General features: G+C 38.1%; 1 protein-coding gene across 1 annotated transcript in view; it reads right to left on the bottom strand.

Annotated features, from left to right (window-relative positions):
- Nucleotides 1-3,795: 3,795 nt before the first annotated feature.
- Nucleotides 3,796-16,772, bottom strand: part of atad2b (ATPase family AAA domain containing 2B) — a 76,845-nt gene continuing 63,868 nt past the window's right edge. Inside the window, exons 26-28 of the mRNA XM_041253369.1 lie at nt 16,002-16,126; nt 9,545-9,673; nt 3,796-5,109 (exon numbers count right to left, since the gene is read on the bottom strand). Of these exons, the coding sequence (XP_041109303.1) occupies nt 5,068-5,109; nt 9,545-9,673; nt 16,002-16,126 (296 nt within the window). The 3' untranslated portion in view covers nt 3,796-5,067. The remainder of the gene's footprint in view (nt 5,110-9,544; nt 9,674-16,001; nt 16,127-16,772) is intronic.

Genomic DNA, 16,772 nt, shown 5'->3' with positions numbered 1-16,772 from the left:
TATTCAATTTTTCACTTTATTCAAGTATTTCACTGCAGTTTTCTTGAAAAATTACAGTAAGTGTTCCACATTTCAAAGGAAAAAAAAAAATCAATAACTTATTTTTTTTTTTTTTTTTTTTTTTTGAAAAGCAAAATATCATGTTAAATACAATTTGGGATAAACCTGCAAAAAAACAAAACCAGTTAATGTTGCAAAGCTACGCTGAAAAATAAATGAAAGAAAAAGCTGATACTCGACCAAAGAAAACCACTCTGATATCTATAACAAAAAATACACAAATACATTAAATGAAAAAACCTCAAACTCAAGCTTGCATTGTAATTATGCAGATTATACAGATTCAGTATCGTGACCCAACATCCAGTATACAACGTTAACATGTATTTATTTTTTAAGAGAGGGAGGACAAAAAAAAATACAAACACAACTAGCACATTAGAATTCTATTGGCATCTGGAAAAATTCAACAAATTGCTAGAATGTGCAGTTTTAGTCACAGAAGAGGCACTAACCCTTTATCAACACCCAAGCAGTTAGTGTCTGGAATCAAAGTTCCTGCAAAATCCCTTCCCCTTTTAGAGCTTTAGGCTGGTAAGGAAGGTACTGCACCAACAACCTTGGTTGTTAACCAGAGTCAGTAATCAATAATATTTTCTTTAAAAGAATTACCAACCAATCACAAGGTCTTGTAATTCTGACAGTTCTGATAAGGCCAATCACTTGACACCACCAGGCTTCAGTTAGTCGCAGGAAATGCTCAAAGCAGAACAGGTTTCTCTCAAATCAATAGCATTTCAATTGTATGATTCCTGCAATTTTTCAGAGTGGTATATTTTCTAGACAGTTTTCAGAGGGAGCGACATAACACACACACACAAGTACAAAACAGGTTTTTCCTAAAATGAAAAGCCCCGTCAGGGTCTGTCAGTGCGACACTTATTTACTCTAACCAGAAAGAAATCAATGCTGTCGTGGCATGCTAACCACCTGCCCACTTTGATTGGTATTCTTTTCCATCTGGTGCACCAGAACTCAGAATGATTGCAATGCTCATATTAAAAGAAAGTTAACACAATGCATTGGACATTGAAACCACTTATTCTCTGAAGACCTTTTAATACCACTCTGGGATATTTCTCTTTAGGACTCGTTGACTCCAAAGCTTATTCAGCAACATTTCAAACCAGGAGCAAAAGAGGTAAAATTATGATAAATGATTGCCTTGGGAAGAATAGTGTTTAAATACATTTTAAAAGGTTGAACTGCATTTCTGGAACTATTCAAGACCATTACATCCAGGTATCAGGCAATCAATGGTTACTTCTGGTGATGGGTCTATGCTACAGAGCACAAAGTGGTCAGTATGTCAAAATTGCTTATAACTTACAAAATGATTATACATTTTCATCTCACAATCACCCACCCATCACAGAGACCCCCTTTTCACACACTTCATCAAGCTGTAGCTAATTTACAGAGGTACTGCAAATTGAATAAATATTTCTTTATTTTTAAAGTTTATAAATGCAGCAAGAACCTGAGACCTGTTAAATCCTTTATTTCAGAAGCTTGCTACAAAATGTTGCTACTTTGTGTTCAGCACAAACTTAATGTTTGTAACAATTTTCTAAAACTTCTAAAGTACAAAAGGCTCTAAGTTTATGAATATTAGACTGTAAAAACACCATTTTATTTAGCAATAATAATCATACTTTATTTTTTTAAAGGAAGAAAAACACCACATTGAATTCCAAAGTAATCAATCATTTTAAAAAAGTCTGCCAACACCCTGCCTACTTCTAAAGTACAGTGCTCTAAATGGCCTGGTTTTAGATAGTGCGATCAAAGAGAAAACAAACCTTATCTACTTCAAACATTTAAAAACATACTGTAAAATGGCGCTTTTTTTTTTTTTTTTTTTGAATATATAGAAGCTGATTTTCCCCCTAGGCTCAGACAAAGATGCGTTTTGGATTACTGCAGTTGCCAAACAAATTAAAGTTTGCTGTTTTATATAGAATTACAGGCAAAGCAGACTTTGGGCAAAGCTTAAAATAAAAATAAAAATAACTTATTTCAGGCTTTGCACAGGTAAACTGCGGTTTGCCCACTGTCTGAATCACTCCCTCTGTTCTTTCATTCCTGTTCTGAGTGGCAGGCAGACCGTTGGAACAAGGAATATCGGAACAAAAATTAACATGAGAATTAACACTTGCGTAGTACCTTCGTCAACAGCTGGATAGGAATCAAGAGATACATAAAACCTACATCGCACATTGGAACAATATTACCTGCAACTTCAGAACACAATTAACATCAGAAACCTCACTGACACTTGAGTATAAAAAGGACAGTATTATTAAGGTAATAACAACCAATAATAATAATAATAATAATAATAATAATAATAATAATAATAATAATAATAATAATAAGCTGTACTTCAATCAGACAGATGGATGTAGTTACTGGGTGGACATGAATGATTAGCTGATTCCCGTTTGACAGTGTTTTAGAGATCTAAGGGTTGGAGAGAGTACTCAGCGGAGTGACAGAGTGTATATTAAGTAATACATGTCTAGATTTTAATAATTTGTTTACAATAAATTAGTCTAATTAAATATTATATATAGATTATGTCGTCAATAAAAATACATTTTTTCAATCACTTTTTAAATGTATGCGTATTTTCTGAATGAGATGAGTGAGTGAATGATGCTACTCAGGTAGGTGTGTCAAACAAGCTCTTCAATCGCAGCTCTGTCTCTGTCCCCTGAAAACATTAAATGAGAGATCTTTGAGATTCATTTCGGACTTTGACCGGACATTGTTGGGCACATTCTTAACTCTGCCCGGGCATAATCCGGAACGAAAGATCTTTGCGATACATTTTGGAATCCGCAAACTGGCCAGTTTCAAGGTTTGCCTGTAACATATATAAGGTATAAACCACGACGGGCCGTGCGGTTCCCGTGGAATATATGCACGCCTGGGTGGTCAAACAAACAACAACAAACTTGAAATTGAAATATATTATATTATATAATTCTATGATTCCGCCACTATTATATATATATATATATAATATAATATACATATTGTTACCTTAGCCTCATGGAATCGAAGTATCATTATATTTGAAAGTTCTTTTTCCATCCCACCCTGTTGGTAGACAACCAAGTCGGTCATTTGTGTTAAATAAAATATATGTAAGTTTTTTCTCCTCATCGACCGCAGTAATCCAGGCGTCATTCCGTTAATAGGTGTTGCCACACACCTTGGTCATGGACACATGCAACGTGGCTGAAAGGCTGTCGTGTGAACTGTCCGCACTTGGTAACATTGTTTGTCCCTATCGCCGACCCCACTAACTGGATCAGCTTTTGGAGAATGACTAACAATGCCATGCTTGGAAATACTAGAAACCAAACAAAGTAATGCTCTCTGTAACTTGACTAGAAATCAACACCGCCTAGAATGGTCTTCTGACACACTGGGAATACTATAGATTGGCAAATGTTTCTAGCAAAAAAATATATATATATATATGAAGGGGACATCAGAAAGGAAAAAAAAATGTCAACAAAACTACAAAAGTACATAGTAAATGATGTTATAATGTATATGGGGTTCATTAATATTATTAGTATATTATTATTCTTATCCTATTATGTCTAATAAGATTACTTATTATTATTAATAATAATAATATAACCCTTGTGAAAAGGGAACACTTTTACAACCCAAAATTTCTGCACTTTAAAAAAAAAAAAAAAACCCTGAAAAAAAAAAAAAAAAAAAAAAAAAAAAAAAAGGCCACTAGTCATGGGCCAAACAAGGCTTTGAAATATTAAAACCAAAAGAGGCTAGACACACACTATACTGAATATTCTAGCATACATACTTACCAGCAGCGGAACTTTACAATCAGGTGTTTTTTATTATTATGGTTACAGTAATAAGGCACATGCTAGGCAGTGCAAACCACAAGAGAGTCTTTCTATCTGTTAACTGCATCCAGTTATTCCAGCTATTTGTTGTAACACAAAAGAACATACTCCTCAAACAGGGTTCAGTTTGCACACAGTGGACATACTAAATTACATTATAAACCCAAGGAAAGCTTCAGTTATATCTCATGATGGTGAAAGCAAACTGTGCCACCTTTTCCAGCTGGGACTGGCCCCCCCCCCAAAAAAAAATCCAGGCTCAATTTTTTTTTTTTTAAGTCTGCACTGTCCTCACAGCATTTAAAACTGGATAAGTCTTGAACACCAATTGCCAAACATCACTAAAACACTCATCTTTAATTAGTCTACACATGTGTATCATCATTTGCTACTTGGTAACCTCAATAAAGTAAATTTCGAAATTTCTCAATACAATCCAAATATAACCTAGGCAAAGGAATACAGCACAACTCATGTTTGTTTGATCTTAGCCCAAAGGGGATCTCCTTCAATTAAAAAGACACAATCATTTTTCTTTTGGCAAGTATGGTTATATAGGTTAGCTGTACCAACATGCGAGTGATGCAGAGCACTTCTAAAACATACAAATTAGGTTTGGAAAGTAGACACAGTATAACGGCACAGCAATTGCATTTAAAAAAAAAAAAAAAAGTTTTGATCACTTCTGCCAGTGGCTAGAAAAGGTTCTACAGTTTGCTTAAGCAGCATAAGGGCCAATTTAACTGATCTCCCCATTAGCTCCCTGTATTCCAGTGGTAGCCAAGACAATGTGTTTTTTTTTTTTTTTTTTTTTTTTATTGACTGTACTTGCTTGTTTATAATTATTGAAACCAGGAGCAGATAGCACCAGAATCTGCAAACAGCATCGGCCTCTGTCTGTGTCTGCTGACAAGAGATAACCTTTGATACAGGTCTGTGTTTGGTTCCAGGTTCCTGAGACAATAGCACCAAAGTCACCAATACAAAGTGAGAGGGAGCTTTTCTGCTTATTTTTTTCCCAAACAAGCTCCATGTTGAAGGAAAGAAATGGCTCAGAAGACTGATCTCCGTCAGTAGAGTTTGTCAGGATCAACTTGTTTTCTTTAAAATCAAATCACAGGAATGTTTCAAAAGCATCAACTGTTCTTTCCATATCCTGAAAAAAAAAAAAAAGGAATGAAAATATTTTCACGAAACACCCTTGTGCAGTGTAGGCAACAGGAACTCCCAGCTGGTCTACTAGCCAATGGTATTGTAGCCAGGCTGTGGCATTTCCATACATTTCCCCAAAACACAGATGCACACAATAAATGTTTTTTTATTTTTCTTTATATGTACAGTAATCCATCGCGTATCCGACTGTGGTGGGATCAGAGTAAGGGCGGGTATGTAAAAAGCCAGATGAATCCTGTTTGAAATACCATTATACACAGCTGGAACAATTACTATATGCATACAGTTATAGTTTTGAGATTCCGCTTTTATTAGGGAGCTCCCCTAAATCCCTTGTTTAGGAAGATACAGGGTATCAATGCTTGTGACAGAGTAGCCGTCTGCAGTGTGGGTGTGTGCATTCGCTGCTGAGTGATAGGCAGGAGATCGAGGCGGAGGGTGATGTTGATACACCCTGCAGGCAACAGGACTTATTTACATATCAACACACTGAACAGCTCATGTCACACTACCAGCAATGGTTACATACGGATCACATACAACACAACGTAGGATCTACAATATTAAACTAATCTTCTCTGTTCAATAATGAACTAACGCTGTTCAAGAGATTGATCATGGCAGACAAACTGCTAGGGCAGATACGCGACGGATTACTGTACATACTATATATATTATTTATATATATATATATATATATATATATATATATATATATATATATATATATATAATTTCACCTTTTATGCTGTAATGTAACGATTTACAGTACAAGGTCAATGCTAAGATGTTACTTCATTTAATTTTGCAAGCTGTTAAGGTATATGGAAAAATTGCGTCTTTCACTGTGGCATCGCACAATTGTACTCGCACAGTGTGGAATTATTTGTTGTTATTCTGTTTCCCCACAACGGTGAACTGACAACTACTGTGACACTCATTCAGGGAACTAAAAGCGCTGCCTGAAGTCCACAGTGGTGGAAAGGTGAAGGTACAGGTCAGTTTTTGTTTTTCGTTTTTGTTTTTTTTTAATTCGGCCTGCGTGTGTGTGTGTGTGTGTGTGTATCTATATCTATATATGAATCAGTGGTTGAAAATTCTGGCCTGTGATTGGTTAAAACCTCATCATAGGAGTAAAAATAGACTGAAGTATTGCTCTGACATCCCTGCACCGCCCCCTCAGTCCCACCCATTTTCAAAGGAACACTCTTCCACTGCACTCCTCACAGCAAGAGAAAATGGTTGAAAGTGAAAGAACTGCAAAACAGCAGGGCTGCAACGAAGGGTACATTTTGACCTTCAAAGGTTCGGAACATTACCGAAGGAAGGTTCCAACCTTCGAAGGTACTCATTTGCATAATTTACTGGTGACATCACCATAGCTACTTGTTTACATTTGACTGAAAATCCTACTATTGTACGGGTAATCCATATAAATGGATACATGTCGTTTAAAAATATGTTACATAGAACAGTGATAATGTGCATTTTTAAATTATAAAAACATGGTTTATTGTAATACATACAGTAAGCTTGCATTGCACAACTGCAATAAAAGGTTTACTTCTGGATAACACGAGCAAGATGGGGGGAGGGACAGACGGATGGTGTTCAGTTTTTGAAATTAATTATTAGTGCTATTGTATATTTTTTATGTTACGAACATATTCTACCATAGCACTTCTCTTACACTGTCTTGTACACTAGATATTCAGTACATATTTTAGTGAAGCACTACAACCGCTATAGTTACCCACCAGTACTTTGGAAACTATACGCTGCGCCATATGGAGTTGCTACATATAACAATTTGGTAGCAGATTTTAATACAACTTTTGTTTACGTAATGTGCATTATACAAATCAAAACATCGAATTTTGCATGTGAGTGACATTTAACGAATCTTCGAACACAGCCCTAAAAAAACAGTGATTCTGTGACTGTACAGAAAATGAATTACAAAACATACTACAAAAAAAAAAAAAGATGCTTCATACATTAAAATGGCTTTTAAAACATCAGTGTTTTCTGACATTCTGAAATTCAACTCAACAATATACACAAATATGATGGACAGGATCTAAACACACTACTAAGAGAGTATATGCAGAAGTCAGTAAGGCAGACTGAGCTGTACGCCAAAAAGACTAACTATGCGGTATGAACTTCAAAAACATTTTGTTATTTATTTATGCTGTATCAGCTATATTTAAACTAAATACATAGAGTCATCTTTACCATCCAACCTTGCCTCACTTATTTTCTTGACTGATTCACATATTAAATATGTACTACAGACTCGGCCATAGTGGAAAATGAAATGCCCCTCAGGAAAACTATTGTTACGCCCAGCGTATGGCTTTGGGGATTATAGCCCCGTCACTAACAACCGTCTTCCCTCGGGTCAATAATTTTCCACAACTCTCCTCTCTAGTCCATATTTATTATATATGCATGCACACAAACACACACACACACACACACACACACACACAGGTAGTACCTTTAATATGCTATTCAAATGTGATCCTTTCCTTAACTTGTCTACTTTTGTCTCCCACTACATAAGAAAAGCTTCAGCTTTTTCATTGCCTTTTAGCATGAAAGAAGGAATTACTGCATGGAACCAAAAGTCTGCACTCTGTCATATCCCCACATCCTCCAGACCATGTCGACCAAGACTTTAACAAATATTTAGACAAAGTTGAGCTCAAAATTATTTTCAATACTTACTCAAAACATATATTGTGTGTTGTACTGCTATGTATGAGTTACTGCATTGACAACATACAAACAACCAACCAACAACTGCTGAGAACAAGAATACCTAAAAATAGTGCAGGTTGTATGCTTCAGGTGTTGTAGGAGTAAACCTGAATTATTCAAAGCCAAATGTGCACAGGAATAAGCCTGAATCACACCAGCATATGCTAGAAGCTGTGGAATTGAACACTGCAGGGACTTACTGTGTTACTGGAAGTCAAAACTAGTATTTCATTGCTGAACAAGTTTACGGTGGAATGTAGTTGAATAAATAGTTATTTTGAAAGGAAAGGCGTCCATTTTAGCACTCTACAACTTTTCCCATGTATAATGAAATGGAAATAGTCAAATGTTTCACTTTCGAGGGGATTATGGTGCACGCCTCCATGTTGTTAACAAAGCTGGTGCTTCCTGTTGATTATTTTGGTGCACATCCTGAGCAGATATGTTTATTTAAAGAGGACTAGTCTAGACTGTCAAGATCAAATCAGAGACATTTCTGAATGTTTCTTAATGTTTGCAAGAAGCCTGGGAATGCTGTCCCTTTCCCTCGTACAAAGTCTTCACTGAGATTGATGGCTCATTAGTGAGGAAAGCTGCCCTTCTCCACAGCAACTTTAATAACTCAAACTCTGCCAACATAAAAAAAAAAAAAGAAAAACGGAAACCGGCTTCATTTGTATGTGACGAATCATCATTTATATGACACTGGATAACAGTATTCTCAGCGCAACAGAACTGGTAAGCCTCCATTGCTACCAACAGGACGAGGAAAGATTATTTACTGTTTGGTGTTACCAGAAAGCTAACCATGATAGCACACATTCATTTTAACAAGTTGCCTCATTTTGTATTTTATATAATTCCAGGCCAATTTTAAGCTACAGCCTTAGGGATGTTTAACATTAGTCCCTTATGTATGCCAAAAGCTAAACGCATGAATAATTACTTCTGATTCTACTCTCCATTTTTTTTCCTTAAGCCAACACATAATTCCAAGCTGTGTATTAGAGCTATACACTGATATTTCTAATGATAGAAACTAATTTTCACTGTGGCAAATTCTAGTGATAATTAAATGTCTAAGAATAGGCTGAAAGAAATCCCTTGCAAGGCACTTGAAATCCATCAAACTGGAGACATCATGCCTGAGTTTCATTAACCTGTTCAAAGATCAGGACACCAGGGTTTTATCTTACATCAAGGAGCACACCACCCCCAACACTGTGGTGGGACACTGGCCGAGATGAAGGAAGTAGTTTTAAATAAGCCAAATACTGTCCATTCTGACAGGTGGTATAGTTTTTAGAAAAACAATTCAAAGTGTGCTGTTGACAATTAGTAACTGTCACAGAGAAATTTCACAGCTTTGTCATGAAGGGTGCTAATAAAGACAATGATTGAGTTAAAACTTGTAAAATCAATGTAAAAAAATAAACAAATACAAATTTTGCCACACACCTGCATTTTGCCGAGCTGGACCGAACACAAACTTCTGTCATAAGTAGAAATATGACTGAAAACAGATACAATGTCAAGGGACCTGGTGCGACATTCTTGTTAGACTGGAGCTACACAATTGATTACAGCCTCAACCCTAAGAGCACATTCCCAAAATAATGTTAATGAAGCAGCTGATTTGTGAGCATCCTCACCTCTATAAGATGTGTCTTGTCGTAGTCCCTGCGGTGCTGAAATATGCACTGGCTCAACAGTGAGAACAGTCTCTCTAATTGATCAACAGTGTAGTTTTCACTCTTCTTGGTAACCAGCTGTAAGAGACTCTGCAATACAAAAACAAACAAGGGATGTTAGGATATAAAAAACAAGTGGTGTTTGTGTCATGAAAACCTGCTGGGTTTAGGTCATGGTGCTGGACAAACATGGGCTGTACGGTGTTCTGGCATTCTGCACGGTGTCAATGACCCTATTAGAAAGCCCCAGGCGTCTCAAACGCAGCCGTTCAAGGCCAGACCCAGAGCTGCAGGCTCGATGGCTCGGGATGCCATAAGGTCTCCCATGCTTGACTGAACAGGTCGCTGCACTTAGGCAGTCTCCATGGCTGGCCAGTCAGGAGCTGTATCAGACACGGGGAGCTAAGGAGACGCTAAAGGTCAAGACACGGACCACAGGTACTTCTTGTGCACTGGTTTTATGGGAATGTGGAAACAGGCATCTTCGAGGTCTACTTTGGTGAACCAGGTGTCTGGCCTGATTGACTATAAACAGCTGTTGCATCGTCAGCATTTTAAACCTCCTTCAGCTCCTCAGGCTGACCTGTCTGAGGATCAGTCTGAGGCTACCAATCTGCCTGGGCAACAATGGGACAGGCGGCACCGAACGGTCATACAGTAACTGTGCGAGCACCGTTCCTTGGTGGGAAACAGATGCCCAGAGCTTTAGCACCAGCTCTGGAGTCCGCCAAACAGGGGAGGAGAAGGTGAAACAGAGGAAGATGAGGAAGATCGTGAAGACTGTTTCCTGCGTGGGCTACTTTCTCTGATGCGTTATCCGTCCTCCCTTGGAACAAGCCATGTGAAGGAAGCAGATCACTCGGTAGAGCTGCGGGAGAGATGTTTCTCCAGCGCACTCTTAAGAGAAAAGTGCACAAAACTTGCAGAAACTGCGGTTCACCAGTGCCTCTTTGGCATGCTCTGGCCCCAGACAGGAAGAACATCTGCCGTGCTTGTCATTAACAGGTAGACTGGCCTTACATGTGTCACAGATAAAACCAAGGCATGATGTAAGAAGCAAGTAATGCAGTGTACAGTATACAGCTGTACAGGTGCTGCCTCAGTCTGCTTATAGACAGCAACCGGGAGGGTCAAGGCCCGAATAAGACAAGTTTGGTCCCGGACCAGGGTCATAAGCATGGGAACGGTACAGTGTGGTACCAGGTCGGTACGGTACGGTACTGGATCAGTTCGGTAACAGTTCTGTACCATGTTGCCCTTGGTACGGTACAGTACGGGTCCACCGGTTCGCAGTTATTGTGGGCAGCAATGTACAGGGAAGAGGGAGACTGAGGGAGGCCTGCTTGTCACAGTGAACTAACAGTCTCCTTAAAGGTGTCACCAAAACAGCATCAAGATATCGCAAGCAACCACACCCGAAACAAGTAATCTTGGTCCTGCAGTGCTGCTGAATCCAGCAGCTGCTGTTGCCGCACATGTGCTGGCAACACCATGTTGCACACAGGTCTGCGCTTAGTCTCTGTGAAAGCAGAAAAAAACATAATGACCTAAAAAAAAAAATAATAATTCTCAACAAAATACAGTAATTGTAACAATTACATAAAATATACAAACCGTCTTGTAATTTTAGCCAAAGCCAAAATGAGAAATAAATAACTCCAGCCGGAGCTATTGCAACCTTGGGGGAGAGCACAAAGTCAGCCAATTTATGTTGCTTGATCCCCAGGAAGGAGAGACACAAGATCACAGTAGGACATAACAAACAGGTTGTAATGCTGACAATGGGCTTTTATTAAAACTACTACAGCGATTATTTTTAATATCATATATAAATTGTGTAAAACACAATAAATGTGAAATACATAACAGAAAAAGTAACACATTCTTATCTGAAACAGCTCTTACATTAAGTCAGTTCTTGAAAAGAAAAATAGCAGCGTTTTTATGCTCTCGGGGGGCCGGCCATGACTGCGTAACAGCTTTGATATATCTTATTTCAGGTTTCAGGTCTTTAGGAGGTAAATATCCATATGGTAATTGTTATATTTCGTACTTGAAAGGGAACTAAAGGACACAAACCAACCAAAAAGATTGCGTGCAAGGAAAATGTTTTAGAAATCAACCCACTATTGAAAAGAACAAAAACTACTCATGGATCCAAAGTGTATGAGACAAATAAGAACGGTGTGTGGCAATCAAAATGAGACCGTGAAATAGCCACAGTATCCACAGGAGGCTTTGTGAAAATGCAGGTGCAGAATCTAACCTACTTAGCTTGCAAGTTAGAAGCAAGGGCTTTTATAATATGGTATTCATCAACAAACAGACCAGACATTCTTTTCTCAGTAAATGCATTCCATATTGCCATGGTGCACTGTACTAAGTGAACAGCAGTGATTTTGACCATTTTTTTATTCTTCTGCAAATTGTAACAATGCTAACCTTGATGCAACAATGCGTGCTTTGCCTCGATCCAATAGTCAGTCACGGACATCCATCCAATTCAAAAGAACAGTGTGAACAACTAGTGGCAGCAACTAACCCGCGACACCTGACTCGGGAGGGGGAAAGACGAACACCCACTGTCCGACTCACCATGCAGCCACACAGAGCTACAGCATCGGAGGACAACGCAGCCCTGGGCAGCTTACAGGCAAGCCCGTAGGCACCCGGCCAGACCACAGGGGTAGCTGGTGCGCAGTGAGCCGAGGACACCCTGGCCAACTTAGCCCTCCCTCCTCCCGGGTGGCGTTCTGATTGAGCACCACCCGCTGGGAGCTCCTGTCCTCGGTCACCAAAGGAATAGCCTGGACTCGAACCAGCGATGTCCAGACTATAACGCATCCTGCACTCCACGCAGAGCACCTTTACTGGTTGAGCCATTTAAGAGTCTGTGTATGAAGTATCTCTAGGTTGCCATGCAATAAGTTTGCAAGGAAACTTGCTTATAGTCTCTGTCTCTCTTAGACTCTTCCTCATTATTATTATTATTATTATTATTATTATTATTATTATTATTATTATTATTTTTAATAATATTGCTAGCATGCTAACTCTTTCTCCCCTCCTAGAATGAACACTTGTAAGTAGTTGCTTCAGATACCACTACTGACACCCTCTCCTCTGTATTGTCTGCTGCAAACTGTAAATTCTCCTTTCTGAATTGCTATTCTCTGAATAACAAATCTCTGCTTCTCAACAAACTTATAACATAAGAACATAAGAAAGTTTACAAACGAGAGGAGGCCATTCGGCCCATCTTGCTCGTTTGGTTGTTAGTAGCTTATTGATCCCAAAATCTCATCAAGCAGCTTCTTGAAGGATCCCAGGGTGTCAGCTTCAACAACATTACTCGGCAGTTGATTCCAGACCCTCACAATTCTCGGTGTAAAAAAGTGCCTCCTATTTTCTGTTCTGAATGCCCCTTTGTCTAAACTCCATTTGTGACCCCTGGTCCTTGTCTCTTTTTTCAGGCTGAAAAAGTCCCTTGGGTCGACACTGTCAATACCTTTTAGAATTTTGAATGCTTGAATTAGGTCGCCACGTAGTCTTCTTTGTTCAAGACTGAACAGATTCAATTCTTTTAGCCTGTCTGCATATGACATGCCTTTTAAGCCTGGAATAATTCTGGTCGCTCTTCTTTGCACTCTTTCTAGAGCAGCAATATCTTTTTTATAGCAAGGTGACCAGAACTGCACACAATATTCAAGATGAGGTCTTACTAGTGCATTGTACAGTTTTAACATTACTTCCCTTGATTTAAATTCAACACTTTTCACAATGTATCCGAGCATCTTGTTAGCCTTTTTTATAACTTCCCCACATTGTCTAGATGAAGACATTTCTGAGTCAACAAAAACTCCTAGGTCTTTTTCATAGATTCCTTCTCCAATTTCAGTATCTCCCATATGATATTTATAATGTACATTTTTATTTCCTGTGTGCAGTACCTTACACTTTTCTCTATTAAATGTCATTTGCCATGTGTCTGCCCAGTTCTGAATCTTGTCTAGATCATTTTGAATGACCTTTGCTGCTGCAACAGTGTTTGCCACTCCTCCTACTTTTGTGTCGTCTGCAAATTTAACAAGTTTGCTTACTATACTAGAATCTAAATCATTAATGTAGATTAGGAATAGCAGAGGACCTAATACTGATCCCTGAGGTACACCACTGGTTACCACACTCCATTCTGAGGTTTTTCCTCTAATCAGTACTTTCTGTTTTCTACATGGTAACCACTCCCTACTCCATGTACATGTGTTTCCTTGAATCCCAACTGCGTTCAGTTTGAGAATTAATCTTTTGTGCGGGACTTTGTCAAAAGCTTTCTGGAAATCTAAATAAATCATGTCATATGCTTTGCAATTATCCATTATCGATGTTGCATCCTCAAAAAAATCAAGCAAGTTAGTTAGACACGATCTCCCTTTCCTAAAACCATGTTGACTGTCTCCCAGGACCCTGTTACCATATAGGTAATTTTCTGATGCTAACCTTGAACTTCTCTGTCTAGCAGAAACCTGGCCTGTTGTAATGATAAGCACTCACTACAAGTTGACCACCATGTTGACACACAACTATTCAAGAATCCCTTATGCTTTCAAGTTAGAACATCATCCTACTGTGTTGAAATGATGGAACGAGTGTACAGATATATGATCTTAGAGGGCATCAGCTGTAGCAAAGCAGATTTTAAAAGCAGTATTCTATTAGATTTGGAAAGACAACAGGATTGCTTCAATTCCTTCCTGATAATACCTTAAATGACTCACTGTAAAAAAACACACTTGGTTTCAATGGTCCTTTAGGTAAAGCTAACCAAGCTTATGAAAATGTAAATAAAAAAACTCCCCTTTCCCTTTTTATCAGCAAATTAATGGCAACCTTTATATTTGCAATTTGCAATATCTTGGGAGGCATGGTGCGTATGGTGACCCAGCAAATCCCTCAAGAACGAATACTATACCTGCATTGTTAGCGAAGCAGAGAGGTATAACTCAATTACACTTCTAAATTGTACAGCAAGGTATTTTTGTTGCACCCTTTTAATAAGGCCAACCAGTCTGCAAATATGGCTAAGTGACACATGCTATGCTTGATGACAATTACTTTCAGTATCACAGCTAGAGTAAACCCAGTTATTTTAACTGTAATCCCAAGCCTCTGTCCACAAAGTTGTGATATTCCCTGCTACAGTATCTGCTGTGCATTTTGAGGCTTTTAAAAGCCTTATTTTTATGTTGCTGTTTCAGAGGTCAGTGGTGAGGTTATTTCAAATGACAGCTGATCATCAGGCAAGTGATCACCTGCCTTGGGTTGAGGTGACCTTGGGCAACCCATCAGGGGGCAGCAGCTAGGTATTAGTGGTCAAAGCAAACAGTGAAGTACACATCAGTTTGATGCTTCATACTTTCAAAATTATTTTAAGCCAATTCCACTCATTTAACAAAAAACAATTTGGTTAGGTAGTGGCGGGAATCCAATTTACAGTTCCAGACAGGGTGTAATGTAATGGTCCTCATTAAAAATGACAGAGAACTAAGCTGTGCACTGAGGGGATTTCCATCATTTATCGTCAAGGAAGAAATCCAGATTTTAATATTAAAATGTATTATTTTAATGAATTAAAAATCGACAAGAAATCTAAAACTGATCCTAAAAATGTATTGTACTGTAATTCTCAAACTGGTAACTGGGGGTTGCGGCATGTCAACTACTTATTTATTAAAAGACAATTTCTAAATAAACACATTGCAATAGTTAAACAGAAAAGCACATTAGATAAGCCATTTTTTATTAGGCATGACATCTGTTTAACTTGAGTAGAGATAAAAGCTCAAGTTTGACAGTCAACATACAGTGAGCAGTCAGGCAAATTAATTGCAACTTCAAATTGTGACTCTAGAAACTAAATTTCCAGTAACAAATTATGAAACCAAATGAAAATTCTACATGGTCACACTATAGGGTTTTTTTTGTTGTTGTTTTGCATCATCTTCCTTCTTAGGTCAATATTTTCAAGAAGAAAGGTAAGATCATAAAATTGAGTGCTGTCTTGTGGCATTTACGTTTTAAATACTTCACAATGTGTTTATTGACCAGGGCATAATGACTTCTGTGAACGGATGCGTAACTAATCTTGATGACAAAAAAATATATATATATTTTTTGTTGTGGAGTAATGGATTCTGATTCTGGTAAATTCAAGTGGTTTTCAAACCATTCATAGTACTGGCAGTCCTTTTCATCTCTAGTTTCAGTAAAGTAGAAAACAGCATGTGTTAAGTGTATTAAAGTCTAAGTGTAATCGAAATGAATCAGAAATAAGAAAGTTCAGAAAGAGGAGGAAGCTAATAAGCAGTATCAAATACATGTATTAAAACATACAGGTCTACATCTTTGAGCTGCCTCTTACCGCTAATCGTTCATGGTTCACAATGACTGGAGGACTGGGTTCCGTTGTTTTTTCTGGGCTTTTTTCCACGTGTATTGTCTTCAGTTGGTCTGAAAGAGTTTTCCGGCACTTCGTCTTGGATACACCTAGAAATGTCCACCACCCAACAAAAAAAACAAAAGCAAGCGGGAAAATAAATTCATTGTGTATGCCATCATTTTCTAAAATTAGCTACTGATACAAACCACGCACTAACAAAAGAAAATACACCCAATAGCATTATATATTTATGCTATAAACATAATGTGCTGTATTGCAAGTCAACTAGGGGCAGCACGCAACAAAATAGTAGTAGACAGAAGACAGCCCCTTCACATCATCAGTCCACTTATCTATAATTTATCATCTACCCATGTATAATGGACAAGAAAATCATCAGACAAAACGTATGTCTCATTCACTAGACCCTTTCTATAAACATGTGCAGTACTAAATAAATCAAGTAGGGAAGCATAGAGGCCAATAATGCACAATGTTCCCACTCAGAATTAATGGGCATATTCTAGAGTGAATATTACAGGGCCAACAGAAAGCCGGAGGGGGTGGGAAGGAATGAAAGGAGTACAAGCAGAAAACAGAAGTTTGTACTTTAAGCCCATAAAGGTAAGCAAACAGCACCAATGCATCCTTTAACCCTTCACCAGTAGCAAGGGACTTAAAATGAACATCTCATAACTCTACGAAAATATCCTTACATACGACTCAAAGTTTTTTGGATTACCTTTATTTTGA

The sequence above is a fragment of the Polyodon spathula genome, chromosome 6 (genome assembly GCF_017654505.1).
Source record: "Polyodon spathula isolate WHYD16114869_AA chromosome 6, ASM1765450v1, whole genome shotgun sequence".
NCBI lineage: Eukaryota > Metazoa > Chordata > Actinopteri > Acipenseriformes > Polyodontidae > Polyodon > Polyodon spathula.
The sequence above is the reverse complement of the archived record's forward strand: the minus strand, read 5'-3'. Positions and strand labels throughout refer to the sequence as shown.